At 40.4% G+C, this 23680-nt stretch overlaps 1 protein-coding gene across 1 annotated transcript; it reads right to left on the bottom strand.

The window, feature by feature from the left end:
• Positions 1 to 435: 435 nt before the first annotated feature.
• Positions 436 to 2314, bottom strand: LOC148023290 (CASP-like protein 3A1). Its single transcript, XM_087696331.1, has 3 exons — positions 1483 to 2314; positions 1229 to 1358; positions 436 to 925 (listed from the first exon to the last, which is right to left on the bottom strand). The coding sequence occupies exons 1-3, from the start codon at positions 1830 to 1832 to the stop codon at positions 692 to 694; spliced, it is 714 nt and encodes a 237-aa protein (XP_087552457.1). The 5' UTR covers positions 1833 to 2314; the 3' UTR covers positions 436 to 691.
• Between the last annotated feature and the right edge of the window lie 21366 nt (positions 2315 to 23680).

Here is a 23680-nt window from a genome sequence, read left to right as displayed (position 1 = left end):
AATGCTATGGCATGATAATACATATGTTAGAGCAATATAATCCATTTCCTTCAATTATACTCGAGAATTAGGCCATCCCTTTGACATGTAGTACCAAGTCTCCACGAAGGGAACGATCCATACTCACTTGGTTTCCAGACTCCAGGTGGTGGGATGCAATTCCTTAATCATTGGTTTGTTCAACATGCACAAGCGTAATGATACTCTTCAACCGTGCCTTTCCGGTTGGAGTCGGGGGGGGGGGGGGGGGGGGGGTGTGTTGGTTTCTGGGTTATTATCTAGCCTGTAACTAGAAAATACATGTAGATAGGTAGCACTGGACAGAGACAGACTGTGTGTGAAAGAGAGATTATAGATATAAAGAGGGAAGGGGAGGGGACGCTTTGAACGGGTTAACGTGCAGGTTGAATACGCAGAGAATGATGCAGAGTAGAATACACAGAGAAAAAGGACTGCTGTTGCAGGATTTAATTTAGTGTACACAATTGAAGTCCCGAACACACGCACGAACAAACATTGCCAGAATTAGCAGAGGCCTTATATAGACAAGCATCACCTGAGGCTTATGACGTGAACATCTATAGCTGTAGAACAGCCCATATGAAGGACGCCCAACGAGTAAAGACAATGGCTACGGTCGCCTTGCTGCAAAATCCGTCTGTAACGGGGAGCAGTCATATACAGACAAGCATCAGCAAAGGCTTATAATGTACACGTCTAGGGCTGTAGAAACAGCCGATGTGAAGGCCGCCAAAAGTGTAAACACAATGGCTATTGTGGCCTTGCTGCAAAATTTGTCTATGACGGAGCAAACTGTAGGGATGTGCAAGCTCTGCACACCAAGTTGTGTCTGAAAGGCTGCTCTGTTCATGCGCGAAGCTCCTGCGTCCGCCGCTGCAGCAGACAGCACCAAATAAGCGCACAACTGCATTCCATATGAGGAGTTCGTGTAAGAAATTGCGGATGTCTTTCGGTGGGAGTCGGGACTACAAAACTCCAAATTCTGTTCTATTGGACATAATTTGCTCCAGCTCTCTGGTGCAGAAATGAAATATAGTGTGCAACTTCTCTAAAAATGATGTGTGTAGGTTTTCTATTAGAAGATTGAAACGATGTGTGCAAATTTTATACAACTTCCAGCCTAGAGAACTGAGATTATGCGTGCGTTCTTTAGTACAGTACACTTGTTGCAAACTGCTGTTTACCCTCTCCCTGTCTTTTCCTTTACCTGGTCGGCTATTAGCTGTATCCATTTGCTCCTCCTGCAAGGAGCAGCCTTTTTTGCAAAGACGACCGACTGATACAGGAACTGCGCTGCCGCGTACGCGCAAATCAGAGCCTCCACTACTACTAGGAATCTGCAGATAACGCACTTGTTGCCTCAATCCAGAAACGTAACAAACTTACCAAATTCATTCCCTTTGCATCCCTGAGCTAGCAACCTCGAAAGCGACATAATCTGCAAAGGAAAAAAATGCTTACTCGAAGGGTTGGCTTCTCGTCCACTTCATGGATACTGATATGGTGAAGCCTAAGATCTGGACCGAAGTTCGCTGGCTACTCGTGAGCATGGAGCTCAAGGCGACCACCAGAAACGCGACGGTGCAGGAGCGAAGGAGGAGATCTGCGATATGAAGCCGCGACAAACAGCGGAGCTTCTCGTTCTCGTGGCCGTTGAAGGAGGAAGGAGCGCAGCACTGCTGAAAGGTGGCAGCGCAGGAAGGAAGAGGGGCGGGAGGGACCGCCGGAGGGGAGGGAGGCGCTTTGGCGGGAGCGCTAATATGGCCCTGAGGGACGGGGATGGCGAGGTCCGAGGGAGAGACGGAAGTCATTGCGGGCCGTTTCAGCGAGGGGTCAAGAAGCGTCTGTGGGACGACGGAGAGAGAGAGAGAGAGAGAGAGAGAGTTCTCTTTAAAGCGTGAGAAACCGCAGTTTCTTGTGTCAAGTGAACTGAACAAGAACACAGAAGGAAAAGAGAGAGCGAGAGAGCCCAGGATGGGGGGGGGGAGGGGGGGAAGAGAATCCTTCGTTCTCTCCAAACAGTATGAGAAACCGCGCTCTCTTTATGTAAGGTGAGCTGACCAAGAGCACGGGTAAGCTGAACAAGGGGAGAGAGAGAGAGAGAGAGAGAGAGAGAGAGAGAGCTTTTTCCCTTACCACTCTCCTTCAGATTGATTGCGTTAATTGACTTCTGCCTGTCTGTCTGTCTGTCTGTGTGTGCCTGCAGCCTGTATAGTTGGCCTTTCGATGACAATGACCTCCCCCGAGACGGAGACGGAGACGGAGACGAAGACGCAGACGGGAGACAAATACGATTACGGAGACGTAGACGATACCTGTCGATTGTGTAGCAGCACCCGCACCCCCGGGGGAGCCCAAAATGAGTAAAGAGACGTGTTTAAAAAAAGGCAAGTGCCAAGGCATGCTGGTTTTTTTTGGTTGCGCTCTGGTCCCCACGTCCCGGGGGCGCGGGGCCGCCGCGTGAGCAGGACGCGCAGGAACAGACGTCTGTGAGTCGTGACATTGTGTGGCGAGTCTAGACGAGAGAGAGAGAGAGAGAGAGAGTCCCGAGGCAGCAATGGGCGTGTCGCCAGCATGGCGTGGGCGCTCCCTCTCTCGTGCACCGGCAAGTGGGACGTGACCAAACTCGCAACGCAATCCCCATGAAAGGCACTCTACTCTCTGTTCAATATATAATTATTAATGATCGACCGCCTACCAATCAGCATGCACTGTCTCCGTAACATTCCTTGCGTGTATCCTGCAGGCATTAGCATTAGCGTCGCTCCACCATCGAAAGAAACAATGACTCTGCCCGCTTGCCCACTGCCCATCAAGGAGCTCGTGTGTCTTGACCGCCGCCCCAAAACATTTCTTCTACATATAAAATAAGGACCAACGCCTACATTTCCGGGGACGCCTAGTGAGAGACTGTAAGCTGGCTTTAAATAACTTCCATTTATCAAGATATCTCAACATCTAAATAATTTGCCCAATACCCATAATAACCCCAATGAAATACGACTCATAGAAAATCTTCAACAAGGCATGCCATTTTTCATGCAAATTTCTGCTTCTTGTTTTGACGGGCAGACTAGACAAAAGCAAGCACAAGAGATATTAAATTTAGGCCCTAATAAAATTGTACCTTATGATTCTTTTATTAAGCTAAGATGTCCCTCAAATATTTGGAATAGCCAAAAACAAGCACAAGAGCTATCAATTTTATGCCTCGATAAACTTGTAACTTGTGCTTGGGCCAAGTTTTTGCTCAAAATATCGGTGTATTGCGAATATTTATCTCTAAACTACTTCAATAAAAGCAAAGCAAAAATATTATGAGTTCCTTTCCCCCTTGTGGATCTAACTGATATATTTTCTTGTATAAGTTTAAAAGAATTCCAAGTAGCAAACCCAACTCTCAAACGAGAAATCTAGAGCATTGGTTCAACTTGCACGTGTTACCTCACATGCTAGCATTGTCACTTCACATACTTGCATTACTACATCCACAACCATGTACAAGTCTTTCATGAACCCATAAAAATGAGCCAATGACAAGCTAGATTGAGGGGAGAGAAACACGCCCCCAAGAAAGCCGAAATCATTATCCTAGAGTTGAGCAAATGAAGTGTGTTGGCACATAAGGTTCAACTACAATAGTGAATGGAGTGCCCTCATTTTTTAGGATACTCTCTCAATTCCCCCATGTCCAGAAAAGGTCATATGCTAAGTCCCAAAAAGGTTACTTGGTCACAAATTGTAAACTATAACTCTCTTGACTCATGTAGGTCGAGTTGACCTATGCAAGTAATGGTCGTTGCATTACAAATCAAATTTATGAGCGCATATGCCTCACCATGAAGTTCTTGAATAGCAATCGATTAACAAACGCCGTTAATTCAAGTGAGAAAATTAAGAATTCAAGTCAAGGAAAAAAGTAATAACCCAAATTTACCCAACCTAGTTATTATCATTAAGCCAATCATTGTAGGTTTATAATTGATGAGTTTGTGCATAATCTCTCTATGTTGCCTCGGGGCCGTAAAAACTAGACTTTGGGAAGAGCTTTGCAAGTGTGCAAGAAACAATTTTCAAATAGGTACTTTTTTTTTCCTTGAGGATGTTGGATTTGGGTAGTGTCTCAAGAGATTAATAAGAGAGCATGGATGTACTTCTCTTTGGCTCCAGGACTTATAATTGCAAGGATTCAAGCAGATTTTAAGTGTGTATGATCTTGCCTATAGAGAACAATTTATATAGAAGAAGGGGAGGGGGGAGAGCAAGACATGCTTTCTCCTTTTTTTGATACTTTTTGTTCCAATAAGGGCAAAGCTAATTTGATTTTTTATTTATGAGTTGTGCATTCCTATTTTATTTTTCACCTTGAATCGTGTACTCTCTCCAAAACCTAATTATTTTTCACCCTTCTCTTACTTGTCCAAAAGCACATTGGAGACTTTTTCTTTTCCCTATTTTTTTTCCCTTGTTCCACATAATATTTTGTTGCACAAAAGTGAATTATCAACTATGGTTTATGGATTAGCCTAATATGCACCTAATATCGGATCAAGTTAGTGTCGTAAAACCATAGAGTGATTGATTTTTTGAGACAAACACATCTATGCAAACAATTTCACTTGATTTTGACATTAACACCCCATTTAATTTTGTGGCTTTTCTCATGTTTGCATTGTATGGATTGGATTCTATTATTTACACTAGTGTTTAACAACTTGTAAAGTTGCAAATATGCTGCTACTTCACATTTCTTCAATGGGGATACTTGTTTGACACCCTCTACACCATATTTTAATTGTCTTAAACTTTCACATCTTTTTATTAGTAAAGAGTCATTAATGGGGACATTACAATATAGCTCAAAGTTGGGTACAACATCATAGTCTTAAGGTCATGATTAGTTGGAACACGATGTGTAAGGGTGTGCCCACAACACAACATCATTCCAAAAGTGAATCGAAGACATGAATTACTTTGGGAGGAAAACTCTTTGTATATGCATCATCTGAAGTGTTATAAACACAAAGCAACCCTCTTTGCTTGACATAAAGCTCCTTCATACTCATAGTCCTCATCTAAATAAATCACAATCTTGACCCATGGCTTGTTAACCAATAACATCAACATCAAAATCCTTTGTAGTTCCATAGAGTAGTGACCAAGTAGAAGCTCTAAGTTAATCTACTAGGGAGACCCCAACTCCAAAGTCCTATCCAATTTGTAGAGATCACCGCTTACCATGAGGCACCCCTAGACCTCCGCGAACATCTCTTAAGTTTATCAAGCCTTTGACATGAGCAATTGCAACCTTCACGGTCTCTCTTTGTCTTACAACTCAACTTCTCCACCTTCTTGTCTTCTTCCTGAATCTCTTGCCACCTTCGCTCTCTTTGCGAACTCTTGGCATGTTGCTCCACCACTCCATTCACTCTCCTCTATTTGTCCTGTTAAGCATACATTTTCTTTTCCTTGTAATTAGTGATTCCATCTTTCATTACTAATCTATATGTGTGGTGCTTAGATTTTAGACTGTTTTCGTAAATCAGTTGTCAAACAAAACCTATTTCATTGTTGGGTTTTGATACAACACATAGACACGTAATGTTACAACTCACTCTTAAGCGTATGTTTTATCTTGCTTTGTATCTTACTAAGTATACATCATTCCTCATCTTCTATGAGGCGGTTTCTGTTCCATTTTTTGTATACACTCCCAAATAAGTTTAAATATTTTGTCAAATCTATTTCAAATATTCTTTGAAGATTGCTTAAGTGCTCTTTGACTCTATAAGGTTCTACATGGGACTTATATTGTTTCTTTGAGGTGACTTGTATACGTGTAATTACACACACACACACACACACACATTTTAAGAACATAACTTCATTTATATTCAAATGTCGTCCTCTCCATCTTTCTTGAGGAGTATTTATTGAGTATTTTACACTTTCAAGCCTAAGAGCAATTTACACTTTCTAAGCATGCTAACCATCACAATTTAGATATGGAAGATCATTTAAGGTGCATGTTTCATGTGCTCAACATGTTCACTCTAACACCTAAGGTTTGTACACACCATTTGCATTAGAGGACCATCTCTAATACGTTATTGTAAATCAAATAACAAACTTATCAAATCTACTAAGTCGTTTTGATTTGACAAGCTTAGTTAAGAAGAATGATTGTCAATCAATTTTAGCCTACTTTGAGAAATACATCATACCAGAAATAAAAATGACATATTAAGTGTTTTATACAATCATAATCACCAAAAACGAAATTTAAGCTACTTTGAGAAGTAAGCCCTACCAGAAGTCATAAGTGATATATTATCTTCTTCAAACCAACAATTGCCAACTTGTCTACTAGTAAGCCTAGATTTCAAAAGTGACAATTAAAAAGAATATAAGAAATCCCTTAACTTTGTAGCTCAAATTTTGGTGTTATCAATATGTGGACTTTGAGGAAGTTTCCAAATCAATGCTTTGTAATTGGTACGGAATGTCTTTCCTCTTCATTTAATTTTGTATCTTGAGTCTTCTTGACTCTACACAATGCCCTTAGCAAGCTAAAAAGGTCTTATCATTCCCCTTGTTTGCACTTGGAGAAACTCAATGATTCTTTTAATAAGTCACATCATTTTCATACTCAAGCAAACAATGGAAGATAGCCTATTGGTAGAAATGGTCCCTTTTACTTTTACTTTTACTTTAAACCTATCAATAAAATTCTATAACTTGTAGTACTTTGCTTATTACTTATCACGTGGTAGAGGCATATATGCACAAAATGTGCATACATGGAAGTATGTTTAGTGTTTAAGATAGTAGAAGTTATGCCTTCTTTTATTAGAGCCTAACATTACTTCAGCATTTAGACAAGTGAGATACCTCTATTCACCCAAGAGAGATATGCTCGTTTACATGGGTCATGGATGTAATGAAGTCATAACAAGCTGCTAGAGTGAGAGTGCAACATAAGTCGAATCCCATTGGAATGCAAGAATGAAATTTTTATTAAATTCATGATTTGGATGACAAATTTTAGTTTTTTGAGCTTAACCATCCCTATCAAATGTAGGGATTTGATGATGGATAGTTGTTACATGATACCTCAAGACTCCATACAATGCTTAGGTATGGTGTATTCGAATTACAGAAGCATAATACTTACTTGATTACTTGGAAATAAAGACGAGAAACCTAGCATGTCACAAAAGTGAGGCTCAAAGGATATTTGCTAGCCTTATTTAAGGATAAGAACCATTGTGATGTATAAAGTGGTGTGTTATCCATGCAACAGGATTCCTTGCATGAAAAAGTGAGCATCCACCTGCCCCCTTTGTGAGAGGACTCTCAAATCAATGTCGAGTGGTGTCTACGCTATAAATGGCTCCCCAAAATGAGTGAATGGGCTAAGACAAATCATGTCCTAAAATCCTTACATGTATAAATGGAAGCCATCAAGTATAAAGAAGCTCATTTATTCATGTTTGTTGCTCCTTCTAATGTAAACACTAATTCCAATAGTTTGATATTAATTTTCAAATAAGGAAATCTAGAATGACTATGTTGGGGATTACTTAACCACAACACTATTTGGATTGCCAACAATCAGCCTTTGAGCATGCAAAAATTCAAGAGATTAGCCTTCAAAATTTGGAGAGCCATGCCCCATGGCAAGACCAACCTTATATTGTGGAAAGTGGGTATGCTTAAAATTCCCATTGGAGACAATATTTCCAAAAATATAAGTATATCTTATGCATTGTGTTATCTACAAAAACTATGATAAATTTTGTTTGGGTAGATTTACAAAGTACATAGTTGTTTTCTAACTATACTACAAGGTGCCTATGTTAGCAATATGGCTTGCTAGGCAATCTTGCCAAATTGATACTAACCAACATCAAAGGAGGTTGCTTTTTGGATACCTTTACTTGGCTAGAGAGATGAATGAAAGGATTGGGTGCCTAAAGATTTGTATTATAAATATATAGGATTTCAACATAGATTGAAATAGCTCGTGTTGATTTTTTTCTTTGGTCTCATGGGGCTAAAAGTGCTTGAGGATTCATGTGTATTTGGTATTATTAATTGCGATTGGAAAAAATATTTGGTTTCTTTATGTGTATTGGGATTATGAAAGTATTATTTTTGTGTGCCTAGGATATATTGTTGAAAACTAAGTGATTGTGTGTGTTTTCTTTTGAACGCATACAAGTTAACATACCTGTCTCAAAAAGCTTGTTTCATGGATGCAAGGAATGTTTTCTATTTATGTGAACTTTTCACTCTATCCTTTCAAGGATTTCTTAGGCATTAGTTTCTTTATGGAAACAAAATGGAAGCATGATAGAACTCTCATTAAAGTCATTTAGCCTATATCTTGTTTATCCCACCTACTAGGCTCGGAATAATAAAATTTAGTCTCGAGAATTCAAAAATATATGTCCATAGTGGGAGATTTTGGACTTTTAAATACACAAAAGCCATGTGTGATTTACCTAGCGACATCAAGAAATACATAGTATTATATTGAAAAAAAGATCCCTCCTCTACCATTTAATATCGAAGGTTGTTACAAATATATATTAAATCACTAAATGTTGTTTTGTTTTAATAATGTGCATGTGTATTAATCCTTACATCAACCACCAAAGGTGGGGAAGATTTGTATCACTAAATAGTGGTTGGTCTAGGCTAAAGTATTTCATCTAGAAAGTTTTGATGGCTCGTCTTTCTCCAAGAGCAAACTAGCTAGTCTCACATGCTTTGGAGGTGAATTAACTTGAGGTTTTTGGAGAGAGCTCAATAAATTACTCTTAAACTTATTGGTTAAGCTGTCTTTCATAAGCGATTCATTTTGGATATTCTTGAAGGGGGAAGGGTTCACTCATGAATATATATACATTTCACATGAGTTTAAATTAAGAGGTTTTAAAAACACAATTTTTATACATTTTTTACATATAGAACGATGTCATATAAAGGGGTTACTTACAGATTTAATAAAAGAGGGTTGTGTTTTATTCAAGAAAATTCACAGATAAGAATATTTATAAATAGGCCTTAGCACATTTGATATAAAGGATATATATATAGTTTAACCCCTGAGTGGAGATCTTACTTGTTAGGTAATAGGATGTATGCATTTTCCTTCATGCTTGTGTTATAGGCTGATATGGGAGATCATAATCCATATTGTCTTTCTTAAGTCCATATATTGGCCTATGGTGAGAGGACTTATCACATGGATTGGTAAATACTATAGAAAACATTAATAGGTTGGATTAAAGGCAAGATCAAACCAAGATGTTTCAAGTTCACTTAGGAAATTAGGCATATAGATTGGTTTGAGAGGCCCAACAATGTTAAAGGCAAGATCAAAACAAGATATTCAATTTCTCTTGGAAAAATAGGCCTATGGTGGTAGGACTTGTCATATGGAATGATAGAGACAATAGATAGCCCTTGTTGGCTAGTTTAAAGGCAAGATCAAACCAAGTGTTTTAGATTCACTTTGGATAAATAGGCATATAGATTGGGTTTGAGAGCCCCAACAATTAGGAATAAGGGTGCATGAGCATAAGGCCAAAAGGAACACACACACACGCACGCACGCACGCACGCACCCACACACATGCACATGCACACACACACACACACACACACACACACACACACACACACACACACACACACACACACACACACACACACACACACACACACACACACACACACACACACACACACACACACACACACACACACACACACACACACACACACACACACACACACACACACACACACACACACACACACACACACACACACACACACACACACACACACACACACACACAGAGAGAGAGAGAGAGAGAGAGAGAGAGAGAGAGAGAGAGAGAGAGAGAGAGAGAGAGAGAGAGAGAGAGAGAGAGAGAGAGAGAGAGAGAGAGAGAGAGAGAGAGAGAGAGAGAGAGGTAGGTTTGGAAAGGAAAGAAAAAGAGAGAGGAAGAGAAAATGTTTGATTTTGTCAAAAAGTAAAAAGTGGAGGGAGGCAAGTTTCCTAGTGGACTTATGCAAGTTGATAAAGAGATGGATGGTAATCTCCCTAACTTTTAGAGTTCCCTATAAGCATATCTAGAAATTAGGTATTAATGTTCCTCATTTGTAGAGAGAAATATGTTCCAACTCTTGAATGAATCCACTCTTGTAGTAATTATGACTTTGTCTTACTCCACATGGTAAAGCTCTTGGGCAACTGGTAGAATTACATGAAAGCTTCCAAATACCACTCACATGGTTAGCACCTTATGCAATGGAGTGGTCACACAAATGAGTGTTTCTGACATTTAAATATTTCTAAAAGTATTATATTAGGAGTGATGTATGACCCTTAGGTCCTAAGTTTGACCAATAATTTGTCATGATATGCTTACACATGACTCGGACACACACATATACAACTTTAAAAATATAGTGAGAAATTGAGTCAATATGTCATTTGACTTGCATATATTGTTAGCACTTATTTTGACAGTAAAGAAAACATGTCTTCAATTTTTCATTGTCATTTGAAATTCAGGCAACCCTTCAACATTAGGCCTTGCTAGTGATGGCACTCTACAAGCATCTTAGTGGTGGACTTGACTATGCCCCTTGAGTAGGGTCAAGTGACCAGTAGTGAGCATAACAACATTAACACCAAACTATCATGTGACCTTCTTTTCTCACAACATTATCTTAGGATGTTAGCATGGGTATATGTGACTAGTTGATCGAGCATGAAGCAATTGCTATTCAAGACCTTCATGGTGAGGCATATGTGCTCATAAATTCAATTTATAATGTAACAACCATTAGTTGCATAGGTCAACTCGACCTACATGAGTCAACAGAGTTATAAGTGACCATTTAACCTTTTTTGGACTTAGCATATGACCTTTTTTGGACATTGGGGGATTGAACCAATTGCTATTCAAGAACCTCATGGTGAGGCATATGCGCTCATAAATTTGATTTGTAATGCAATGACCATTACTTGCATAGGTCAACTCGACCTACATGAGTCAACAAAGTTATAGTCTACAATAAGTGACCAATTAACCTTTTTTGGACTTAGCATATGACCTTTTCTAGACATTGGGGGATTAAGCCAATTGCTATTCAAGAACTTCATGGTGAGGCATATGCGCTCATAAATTTGATTTATAATGTAACAACAATTGCTTGCATAGATCAACTCGACCTACATGAGTCAAGAGAGTTATAGTTTACAATTTGTGACCAAATAACCTTTTCTAGACTTAGCATATGACCTTTTCTGGACATTTGGGGATTAAGCGGATTGCTATTCAAGAACTTCATGGTGAGGCATATGTGCTCATAAATTCGATTTATAATGCAACAACCATTACTTGCATAGGTCAACTCAACCTACATGAGTCAAGAGAGTTATAGTTTACAATTTGTGACCAAGTAACCTTTTTTGGACTTAGCATATGACCTTTTCTAGACATTGGGGGATTGAGCCAATTACTATTCAAGAACTTCATGGTGAGTCGTATGCACTCATAAATTTGATTTGTGATGCAATGATCATTGCTTGCATAGGTCAACTCGACCTTCATGAGTCAAGAGAGTTATAGTTTACAATTTGTGACCAAATAACCTCTTTTGGACTTAGCATATGACCTTTTCTAGACATTGGGGGATTGAGTGGATTGCTATTCAAGAACTTCACGGTGAAGCATATGCGCTCATAAAATCAATTTGTAATGTAACACATTACTTGTATAGGTCAACTCGACCTATATGAGTCAACAAAGTAATAGTTTATAATAAGTGACTAATTAACCTTTTCTGGACTTAGCATATGACATTTTTTGGGTATCGGTGGATTGAGTTATATATATATATATATAACAAGAATAAAATGCAAAAATTGAGAGTATTAGAAAAGCACACTAAAAATAGGATTTTGCCAAATAAAAAATGAGGATAAAAACAAGGACAAATTTATGCACGGCCTATTCTATTACTAAATATTAATTCTTTCTATTTGTAGTATGAATGCTTTTTGTTTTGATTATACTTGATGTTGAACTTACCGTGAATCTATGCTTTTGACAATTGGATGAAAAATAGGACATATTGGTAATGGCCATTGATATTCCCACACAAATGAGACATGATCATCTTGCGGGATGCTAGAAAAACTCATCTTGTGGAAATGTGATCTTATGAAAGGGTAAGAAATGTGCTCACATACAGCCTAATCATGTGGGATTGGAAGGTTCTATCCTAGGGCACGACAATTTTGGCCACTCCTATAAGAATGATGGTTTTGTAATTAATTATTTTAAATATATTATTATTCTCTAAAGTGTTTATTCATGTGCTTAAGATTGTATTAATCAACCGCTCAAGGCTGAATAATAAAAGGAAGTTAATCCCTCAAGGAAAGTAAGAGATCTTGGTTCTAATGATTAAGCATTTATGGTTAGCTGGATTTGATAAATCGAGTAACTTTCCTACACTAGATAGAGCTCCCCCCTTCCTTGTGGCAACAATTACAATGGGATAAAACTGATTTAATAATGCTTTAAGGCTTAAGAGTGCATTTGAATACTAGTCCTAATAGTTTGGAAGTTTAAACCCACTCTCATCTTTGATTATTTACAAAGTAACCCTTCTTAGGTGGGTGTTAATAGACTATTGCTCAAGGTGACTATCCCATAGTTCCCATGTAAAGTAGATTCAAAACTCTTATTGCCATCCGAGTTCGTTGTTTCTTGAGGGGAGACTAGTTGGCGTTGCACGTGGAGATAGGGATTTGGTCAACTGCTAGAGGACCTCTTTGGGTTATAGAGGAGGCACCTCATATATTGTATCAAAATAATGGTCGAGGATAGATGAATTGATGAATAAAAGAAACTTAACTAAGGAACAATGTTTGAATTAAACCAAGTTTGGGATAAAATAATAGTAATTATAAATATTATAAAATTATTCTCCAAAATTCTCATTTTTGTTAATTTAATTCATGCAAATGGTCACAAAAAATATTTTTTCCAAAATAAACTCGAAATAATGTTAAAAGGCACCTTGAATTGGTCTTTTTGCTTCAAAAATTATATCGGTTGCAAATTACTTGCAAGAGAACTTATGAAATACTAGAACCAACATTACTGCATATTTTATTGTTAATAAGATAGCATGAGATGATTGAGAAGGGTAGTTTCTATGTAAGACATGCATAAAAGTGTACTAAAAACATTGTTTTTATGGTTAGAGTTGTTCTTACATTTGAGATATGATGGAATATATCATCTTATGATTCCATGCTTGTAACAATCAAATGGAAATATTGATTATTATGGTTTGGTCATTGGGATTTCCAACTTGACATACCTTAGTATCTTATGGGATATTAAAAAACACATGTGTGCAAGTGGAGGTTGTTGGCAATTGGCAATGAGCTGGTATGTGAAACATTGTGGGTCAATTAGCAAGTACTATAGACAGTACCATGTGAAAGAGTAGTTATTAACCTTAGTGTAAGGAAAGTGACAAGAAAGCAAAAGAAAATAAAAAAGATGCAAGACAAAGTGAAAAAAGGTAGGCCAATGGAAAAGCAAGAGGAAAAGGGCCAAAAGCACAAGAAGCAAACTTAAAAGTCCAAGGAAAGTGCAAAAGGGAAAAGGTGCATTTTAAGTGTAAAAACACACCCTAAATCCTTGTAAAAGAGTGCCAGACTCCTTCCTGTGCAATTTGTAAATGTAGATAGGCATGGGTGAAGGAACAATGTAAATAGGAAGGGAAAAGGAAAAGAGGATCTAGGCTAAAATTGCTGATCATGTAAAAAAAGGGATAGGCGCCTAAGAGGAGTAGGACATGTATAAAAAGCAAAAAGTGAATGAAGAAGCTCATTCTTGTGTGTGGCCAAAACTAGCTCTCTTCTTCTTCTTCTTCTTCTTCTTCTTCTTACTTGTGCTTGTGCTTGAGAGAGGGAGTGAGTGGGTGAGGGTGAGGGACCGTGGAGGAGGAGAAGCTCTCCATTTTCTCCTCTCTTCTTCTTCTTCTCCTCTCTTCTATTATCTTGTGTGTGGCAATGGAGCTTGGAGCTTGAGGAACGAGCTTGCTTGAGCTTGCACCTTGGATTGTGGAGCTATCGGAGAGCTTGTGGGAGGAGGCAACTTGATTAGGCATGAAGGTAAGCTCACTACACTCGTAGGTGTGAGAGTGCGCACGGCTATGTAAGAGGTAGCCATCGCACTTGGCTTGAAACACTTGAAACAATAAGTGGTCTGTGGATCTTGGCAGTTGTGCAAGAGCTCCCACATTTTGGTTCCATTGTTGGGACAAATGGATTCAAGCTTTGAGTGGTTGTGCACTACTCCGAATCGAGCATTGGAGTAGGGTTTGCCCCAAACTAGTGCTTGAGGTAGGTAGGAATTGAGGGATTTAGAGGGCATTAGATCTCTTTTTTGCAAGTAAGTTTTTTGGTTTTTAAGGTTTAGGCAAATAATTTGGATTAGCTTAAGTGTTTGCTTGTGATTTGGATGCATTTAGGTAGGGAAAACTCAAGAAAAACAAGGAAACAAATAGTAGGGTTACAACTATAAAATAGAGTAAAGTAAGGGAAAAAAAGGGCTTCAAGGCATTAAGAGATGAAAGAGAGAAGGAGGGAAGTGGGAGACTAAAGGACAAGGGGTTTAAGAGGCAGAGAGAGCAAAGGGGAGCTCATTTCTACACTCAAGGTTTGAGAGAGGGAGAGCTAGGTAGGTTTGTTGCAGGGCAACATGGAGGCAATGAGAGCTTTGATTCGTGCAGCCGGTCACATTCGCAGGCTATAGATGAGTTGGTTTGATTTCTAAACCCTTGTTGTTTGATCCTAGTGCTTGCTAGAGGCTAGAAGGAAACATCATGAGTATAGCACCAAAAATTTGGCAAATCCACGGCCCATCGTCGCCATCATGGTCAGATTGTTCGATTCCTAGAATTGGACCATTTGACTACCCAAAAATTGTCTGATTTTCATAATAGGACACATCAAATAATTTGATTGATTTTCATAATAGGACACATCAAACAATTTGATCGAACAAGCTTGGACAACTCTAATTGTCTAATTCAGACAAATCAGACTCGGACAACCCAAAATCGGAGGTTTGATTATAGGGGTCGAACCAAAACCTCCAAATCGGATAGGAAAACATAACATCAGTTCTAGCAAATTTTGCCCTTTCTAGTCCCTGTAGGGGCCAAACCCTAGCTATAGGATGCCCCAGTAGATCCCCAGATAATGAGTGGATAGGACTGACAACCTGAACGTGCTATCTTTCAGACCATGCATCAATCGTGCAGTAGGGACCTAGAGTGGACCCCTACAAGTGGCCACCACTTGTACGGGAGAGCTAGCACTAGCCAAAACTAATTAAAGGGAGTGTGATCTGCATTGATTATGATTGAGCTCACACACTTCATCACATAAACACTTGAAGTGCACAAGGAAAGATAGAAAGCCTCATTTGGCACAAGTCCACTCCACCAATCGTGTGTCTAGTTCATGTAACATTGCAAACTGATTTGTATAACAAGGAATACACTAATAGGGTCTAAGTAAGCAATGAACCCATTAATAGGAGCAAACCCTAAGAAGTTGGACACAACTAGAGAATCGGAACCTAAAGCAAACAACTGAGAATCGACATGATTAGGGATGTAGCTTTGCCTAATTCAATCAACCTCACACCCCAATTGCTCAAGAGAACGCCGACATGTCAGGAGCTAGCACCAACCTTGTAGATAGTGAGCTTCACTTGGGAGAATTCCCATTCGACATTCAATAGATGGTAAACTAGTAGGACCTACAAACCAAAAGGTGCATCATGGTAGACAAGTCAAGGAAATCATAGTCGATCTCAAGGGGGAGATAAAGTTAGCAAGAAGAGCACTACAAAGCATTGCCACCTACAACCAAGAGCAGTGGTCTAACACGTCTTGGCTCTCACCAATAGAACCAAGCCAATACCAAATGATGAGAGGGAGAGAGCACTAGAGGTTGATCTTATGCTACTCTTAGACAATACAACCGATGTAGAGTATAGCAGAGTAGCCCTTGTGACTACATTGCTAGCAAGACTAGGAATCATGCCAAACTCTAAGAGCTAGACCAAAATACCTACGGTTGCTAAGCAACTCGACAATGACCCGTGCAGTTTTGTGGAGCAATCCTAGCAAGTATATGAGGTGAATGGCCTCACACACCTTGCTCACAGTGAGCACAAGCTTTCAAACTTTGCCTAGGTGGCAAAGAATGGAGTGCCAAGACCATGTGCTAATTGTGGCAGATTTGGGCATGATGCGATGCGTTGTAGATTGCCAATATGATTTTCGTACCCACAACCATAAAATTAGATGTACTACCTAGGGAATGGGTTGCCAAACTTTGCGAGGGGTGCTCCATTAGCTCTCATAGCACTCAATGACTCAAAGCTAGCTATCCTTAGGATGGACATCAATCCTACAGGGATACCTAGACCTCCTAGGCCCATCATAACCTATCCATCAAGTGATACTTTGATACATTACATAGTGAAGCCAAATGAGGATGAAGCATATGTGAACCCTTACTTCTCATATGACAAAGAGGGTAACCCTGAATTGATGGATTTTGGACTAGTGCCGGTGATGGTGTTAGGCAAGGAAAGAGGCAGAGGTCTAGGAGGATAGAACCAAGAACCCATTGCATGATGGACTTGTAGTCATCTAGAGCATATCTCATCTTATTCCCCCAAAATAGAGCAAGCCAATTGATTCGAGATGTCTAGAGTACAGGATCACACACTTATATTTCGAGTGTCCTAGGCAAAAGCCTTCCACTAGTTCAGCACTTAAGCCATCTGTACCCTTGGGGTTGTTCCAAGTGGAGACACTTGATGGTGAGGCCACCCCGATTTCATTGAATGTCATAACCTAAGCACAAAATAACCTTGATGCAACTTCAATAGGGAGGAGAAGCTATAGGAGATGGAGAAAGAGGGTTGAGTTGAAGGTGACACTTTAAGATAGATAGTGCCACCACATTACCCAAGAGAAAGCAAGTCACAGACACAGAGGTGAAAACATCTACTCCTAAAATGGTAGAAAAGGGGAGTGTCAAGATTAGGTAGTATCTTGATCTGAGGCACCAATTGAAAGAAGTGGATATGGTCAAGGAGTGGGTGAGAGAAGCCCAAGAGGACCTCAAAGATGATGAACCTATCATAGAAGATGAGATCGATGAGCTCTCTAGCATGAGCACACCAGTCTCACCAATGTGGTTAAGATCAAGACACGCATCCGCACCCCATGTAGCATTGCATGGACAAAGCCTAGATACCATAGGTAGGAAGATATCACTAGAAAAATGGCATAGAGCCTAATGGAAAGAAAGAAATTGGCAATCTACTCATGACATTGATATCAACCCCTGTGACTCTACTGCTAGGAGAGCTTTTTAGGCAGAACCCAACACTATGGCAAGGATTTAAGTAGTAGGTAGAAAGACTCGACGAGCTCGGAGCGATCAACTTGCCTGACCATGATGCAATAACGTACATACCATCTCAACTTGCCTGATCCCCCCCCCACACCGGTCATGCAAGGATTGAAGTAGTGGGTAAAAAGACTCGATGAGATCGGAGTGATCAACTTGCCTGACCATGATGCAATAACGTACATACCATCTCAACTTTGTTGAAGAGTAGGATCCCACAATCAATACCACACTGCTTGATGGGCAGGAGCTTTGCAGATGACCAATGCCTCTCCCCTTCTATGTCCCATCTAATAAATTTGAACTCTAGGGGATTCTTGAACATTTGATGAGAGAGCTCGCTAGTAACCTAGTTTCCAATCTCAAACCTTTCAAGGACCTCATGGATGAGCCAAAGTGGCAATGGACCAAAGTGCATGACTTGAACCTATTGTACAATTGGGCACTAATCACTAACTAGGTGCAACCAAGAGGGCTCTTTATTATAATGGATTTAGGGTTAATTCCTCATTATAGCTCTCCCCCCCAATAGTACATATGCTCTCTCTACCTCTTTCAAAAAATAAAATTTAAATAATACCATCACATTTAAAACAACCTTCTCTTTCTCATCCTCTCCTTGAATTGCGAATCCCCAATCCTCGTGCTCTCTCTCTTTCTCTCTCCAATAATGGTGTAGAGCAGCATTGTTACGGGATCGGCGGCAACCCCAATCACATCCACCCCTCTAGAGAGCAATTACATACTTTTTCAACATAGCTATAGCCCCCCGTTCAACCACTACCACCTTAGACATGAAATGTGAGAAGGATTGAAGCTTGCTTGGAAGAGCTATGGCGGGACAGTAAGAGCAACAAAGAGAGAGAGAGAGAGAGAGAGAGAGAGAGAGAATGGGAACTCCAATAGTCACAATGTGTGACCAGGCCTTCCTTTATTTAAACTTTCATAAAAGAATAAAGAATAAAGTGACGGTGATGGGCGCCCGCCACTGCAGTGTGCACTGGCGGGTACTATCAGTGTAGCAATACACGGGTGGCTAGGCGGAGGTGCCTTTACCCCCAACAACCTCCCACTTAAAGGCAAATTTTCCCTAGTGAGGAGCGAAAAAGAAGAAGAAAAGACATTACAATGTACACATGTACAACAGGATGAGGAAAAACGTCATCTCATCCAACACCCATTAATCTCCTAAGGAAGGCAAAATGCTCAGGAGTAAGTTTTTTCGTGAGCAGATCTGCATGATTTTCGTCAGTGGAGATCTTGACAAGGTCAACAAACGTGTCCTCCACGACCCCACGTATGAAGTGATACCTCACCTCAATGTGTTTCGTCTTCGCATGGAAGACCAGATTCTTGGCTAAGTCAATAGCACTCATAGAATCTGAATGCAATGTAGGTATAGCATCAATCCCAAGGTCATGAACCAAACGGCCCAACCATATGGCCTCCTTGCAAGCCTTAGTGGCTGCAACATACTCGACCTTTGTGGTAGAGAGAGCCGTACACTTTTGAATGCTGGACATCCAAGAGATAGCACCTCCAGCATAGGTGAATACACAACCAGAAGTGGAATTCCTACTATCTGCATGTCCTGCATAATCGGAGTCTATGTAACCCACAACTCTTGTATCCTAGCTGCCATAGCAAATACACATATCTACTATGCCCTTTAGATATCTCATGATACCCTTCACGACATCCCAATGCTTCTTGCTAGGTGTAGCCATATAACATGCCACAACACCAACTGCAAATAAAATATCTGGACGAGTGGCTATCATGGCATACATCAAATAGCCCACAGCTAATGCGTAAGGGATCTTGGCCATCTCAGCCCTTTGCTCATCTGTCTGCAGACACAATCGGCCAGTGAAACCTTCACATAAGAAGGTAATGGAAAGCCAATAGGCTTCATGTCCTGCATGTGAAAACACTCAAGGACTTTATGAATGTACTCTCTCTGTGAGAGGTAGAGTAGTCCCCGATGCTTGTCACACTTAATGTGCATACCAAGATAGTGAGAGGCCTGTCTCAAATCCTTCATCTCAAAGCTCTTCTTTAGTTGAGATTTAAGAGCATCGAGCTCATCATGAGCTTTCCCTGCTATCAACATATCATCCACATAAAGTACCAAAATAAGCAATGATCCATCACGAGCTTTCTTTGTGTAAAGACATGGATCCATAGCACTCTTGCTGTAGCCCTATGATTGCATAAAGGCATCAAACTTATGATACCACTCCCTAAGTGCCTACTTCAAGCCATAGAGACTTTTCTTCAACTTGCACACTAGGTGGTCCTTGCCAGGTTCTGCAAAGCCCTTAGGCTACTCCATGTAAATCTCATCATGCAAATCCCCATGTAAAAATGCAATCTTGACATCCATCTGATACATGTCCAAGTCAAGCTGCATGACTAAGGCCAAAACCAAGCGTAGGGTGGTCATCTTGACCACATGAGAAAAGACTTCATCAAAGTCAATTCCATGCTCATGTTTAAAATCCTTAGCAACAAGTCTTGCCTTATAAGATGGCTTGGGGTGTCCAGGGGTACTTTTCAGCTTGTATACCCATTTGCATGGCAGAGCCTTATTGCTAGCAGGCAAGGAAACCAAATCCCAAGTCATATTCTTATGCATGGAGTTTATCTTAGACTACATAGCCCTCTCCTAGGAGTGACTGTCACCCATGTGCATAGCCTCATCATAGGTGAAAGGCTCTCCTGCATTTGTAACTAAGACATAATACATCGAAGAGTCAAATCTATCAGGTGGACGTCTATCTCTAGTAGACAGTCTCACGGTAGGCTCTATTACCTGTCCAACATCCTAGCCATGTGTACCAACTACTACTGCAAGCTGACCATCTGGCTATGCAGGCTGTACTAGAGCACGTGGATCCTCCTAAATATAACCCTGCATATCTCTACTACCTTCTTAGGTTGCCTATGCATCTTGTCTTCATGGAAGACTACATCATGGCTGCGGATGACTTTTCGCACCTGCGGATCCTAGAGGCGATAACCCATCTCGCCTGCATCTCCATAGCCAAGGAAAATGCATTTGACACTCTTAGGATCCAGCTTACTACACTTTTCCTTGGGCACATGGTAGAATGCCTCACATCCGAAGACATGTAGATGTGCATAAGATGGAGGTGTCCCAGTCCATACCTCCTCTGCAACCTGGAAATCCAAACCACTAGAAGGTGATCTATTTATGATATGCACAACTATACTAACTGCCTCAGCCCAAGAGCTCTGTGTGGTAGGCTTGCATGGCTAAGCATATTGTATACACACTCTTAGATGGTTCTATTCATCTGCTCAGTCAAACCATTTTGGGGTAGGGTATAGGGGGCGGTCAACCGATGCTTAATATCCCTCTTGTCACATAGCTGCTCAAAGGCACGTGACACATATTCTCCCCCATTGTTAGTTTGAAGGCATTTCAGCCTATGCCCAGTCTGGTTCTCAACCAATGCAAGCCATCTCTAAAACACAGCCAAGACATCTAACTTAAGCTTAATGGAATAAGCCCAAACTTTATGCGAAAAATCATCAATAAATGTCACAAAATAGTTTGCACCACCCATAGACTGACAGGGCATGGGCCCACAAACATTTGAATGTACCAATGCCAAGGGCTCACCCATGCATGTCCTACCAGACTTCTTATGTGTACTCCTAGTCTTTGTCTGCCATAAAGACAATGCTCACATGAATCAAAACATGAATAGTCAAGGGGCAGTAAGTATTGCAAACCAGAAAGCATGTTCATTCCCTCCAAATACATATGGCCTAAACATGCATGCCAAAGAGATACATGTGGGATGGAACCCACGGAAAAAACATGGTTAATAGAGGACCCATCAAGTACAAGAGGATGGAGGCTACCAGCCTTGGCACCTCTAGCAAGCACGTCTGCCATGTGTGATCTTCTAGGCAAAATCCCCAAAAGAGACATGAAACCCAACATCACCAAGCTGCCTTGTAGACATAAGACTGCGTGTAAGTGTAGGTACATGACATACATCTTGTAACAAAAAAGTACTACTAGTAGAGAACTATAGTTGTACATCCCCAATGCCAACAATAGCAAGTGACCTATCATCACCCAAGTAAACTGAACTAGAGACACTGCGGTAGGAATGGAACCACTCACAGCATGGTGTAACATGAAATGAAGTACCAGAATCTAAAAGCCAGCATTGCGCATACATAGAGTGAACCTTGGTCAATGGTGTAGCATCACAAGAACTAGCGGCACGTATGTACTTCCCATCGGAGTCATCAGTCTGCATGACAATTATCTCCTTGATTTTCACACTGGATTTTGCAGGCATAATGTTACGATCAGAGGGCTTTTCCTATACTTTGTCTTTCCCCTTCTCTTTGCACTTCTCATTGCGCAACTCATGACACTGTGGGCATATATCACCCTTCTTACCGCAATGATAACATGTCACATTAGCATTTCTCCCATGAGACTTGTACGCGACTTACCACGTGACTTAGACCTAGATTTCTATGAGTTTTGGCCATGTCCATATCCACGGCCATTCTTTCTAGTACCATATCTGCCTCTAATAGTCAAAGCATGCAACACACAAGAGGCATCCAAGTTATTACGATTGATCTCTTCCTAATACAGAAGAGCACTCTCTATATTAGGCAAGTTCAAAATAGTAGTAGGAGCACATAAGGCAGTGCAGAATACATCCCATGACTCACTCAAAGTCCCAATAAAAAACAATGGAGTAACCTCATCATTGAAAGTAATACCATGTGAAGTCAAGTTCTTGAGGATAGCATGGAACTAGCTCAAATGAGTTGACATCGTCATATTCTCCTTCATGCGTAGATCCATAAGTTGCTTCAGCCAATACATCTAACTTACTGGACTTTTCTTGTCATAGAGGTTCTTGATCTTATCCCAAAGCTGCCAAGCACTCTGTGCTTCCTCAATCACATTGTAATGCACTTGTTCAGTGGGAGACAAGATGAGGGTAGACTTGCATAACTCATTAAGCTCCATCCATTCTTCATCAATCATGGTTTCAAGCTGCTCTCCATGCAACCTCAGTGGTTTTATTGCGATTTCTACACCAATACCTGCCATCAAACTTGGCTCTTCCAATAGGCATAATTCATACCATCAAGCTTAATGATGTTGAATATAAAATTGTTAGTGGAAGAAGAAGCCATATTGCAGTCCAAAATGGTGTAGACTGCAGTTCAAAATTGCTTGTTGTTTTTTGTTGTAAACACCCAAAATACCACCAAAACCAAGGCAAAATGACCACCGAACTAATAGCTAATGCTGCTGCCCACCAAGTACCATCAAAAGTACATAAAATCAGGATGATTCAACATGAAAATTCCACGTCAGTCCATGCATAATTTCTTGTTGTAATAAATTACAGCCAAGTACAATGAGAGCAAACTGTAGGCAAAATGAATGCACCAAGTCAACCACTGACTGTGAAAGCATAACCAACATCAAGCGGGCATAAATCAGCATGTGATAGTCATGCGGGCATTGACAAAATACCCAAGCATGTCAACTGAATCTTTCAATAAGCCGGCACACCCCCTGTGTAATAGTGCAAAGTGTACACAACACTGGCAAGACCTGACACAAATAGGTGTATGCTCAGGAAGTGCAAAGCCCAAATCAGCCCAAGTACATCTGTGAGAGCCACGGCATATCAACTATCCAACATCCAAGTGAAGATCCCAGTCTCAAGTATCTGAACGGTCAAGTAGCATAAACCCACTTGCTCTATGTTTGTCAAGCATATCAAGATGCTCCCATTGGCACAAAAGTTGTAAATGTCAAGCAAGAAAGCTCAAAAAAAGCATGTAAGAGTGCCCTAGTGACAAGTGTCCAATATCAAACATCAATGAGACATCCTGAGCATATAGGCTCTGTAGCATCCATACATAACATCCATAAACATCAAGTACTTCCAAACTATAACTCTGGAAAGCCAAGAAATAGGCAAAGTAAGCTCCGAGCATCAAATGTCAAGCCAAAGCAAGGCTTAGTGTAGCATCCAACTCCAGACAATGTAACGGGCATGTAGTAGTGCATAGGCCAAGCATGTC

Source organism: Lygodium microphyllum, chromosome 16, assembly GCF_053477565.2.
Source record: "Lygodium microphyllum isolate KBCC chromosome 16, Lygodium_microphyllum_v1.1.10, whole genome shotgun sequence".
Classification (NCBI taxonomy): Eukaryota; Viridiplantae; Streptophyta; class Polypodiopsida; order Schizaeales; family Lygodiaceae; genus Lygodium; species Lygodium microphyllum.
The sequence above is the reverse complement of the archived record's forward strand: the minus strand, read 5'-3'. Positions and strand labels throughout refer to the sequence as shown.

What these genes read in the sequence shown, in the direction of transcription:
- LOC148023290 (XM_087696331.1), bottom strand. Translation starts at nt 1,832, where the DNA reads ATGACTTCCGTCTCTCCCTCGGACCTCGCCATCCCCGTCCCTCAGGGC. An exon ending in ACGAGAAGCCAACCCTTCGA is followed by an intron (nt 1,359 to 1,482) that starts GTAAGCATTTTT and finishes CGTTATCTGCAG; the next exon opens with ATTCCTAGTAGTAGTGGAGG. An exon ending in TACAGCTAATAGCCGACCAG is followed by an intron (nt 926 to 1,228) that starts GTAAAGGAAAAG and finishes TATGGAATGCAG; the next exon opens with TTGTGCGCTTATTTGGTGCT.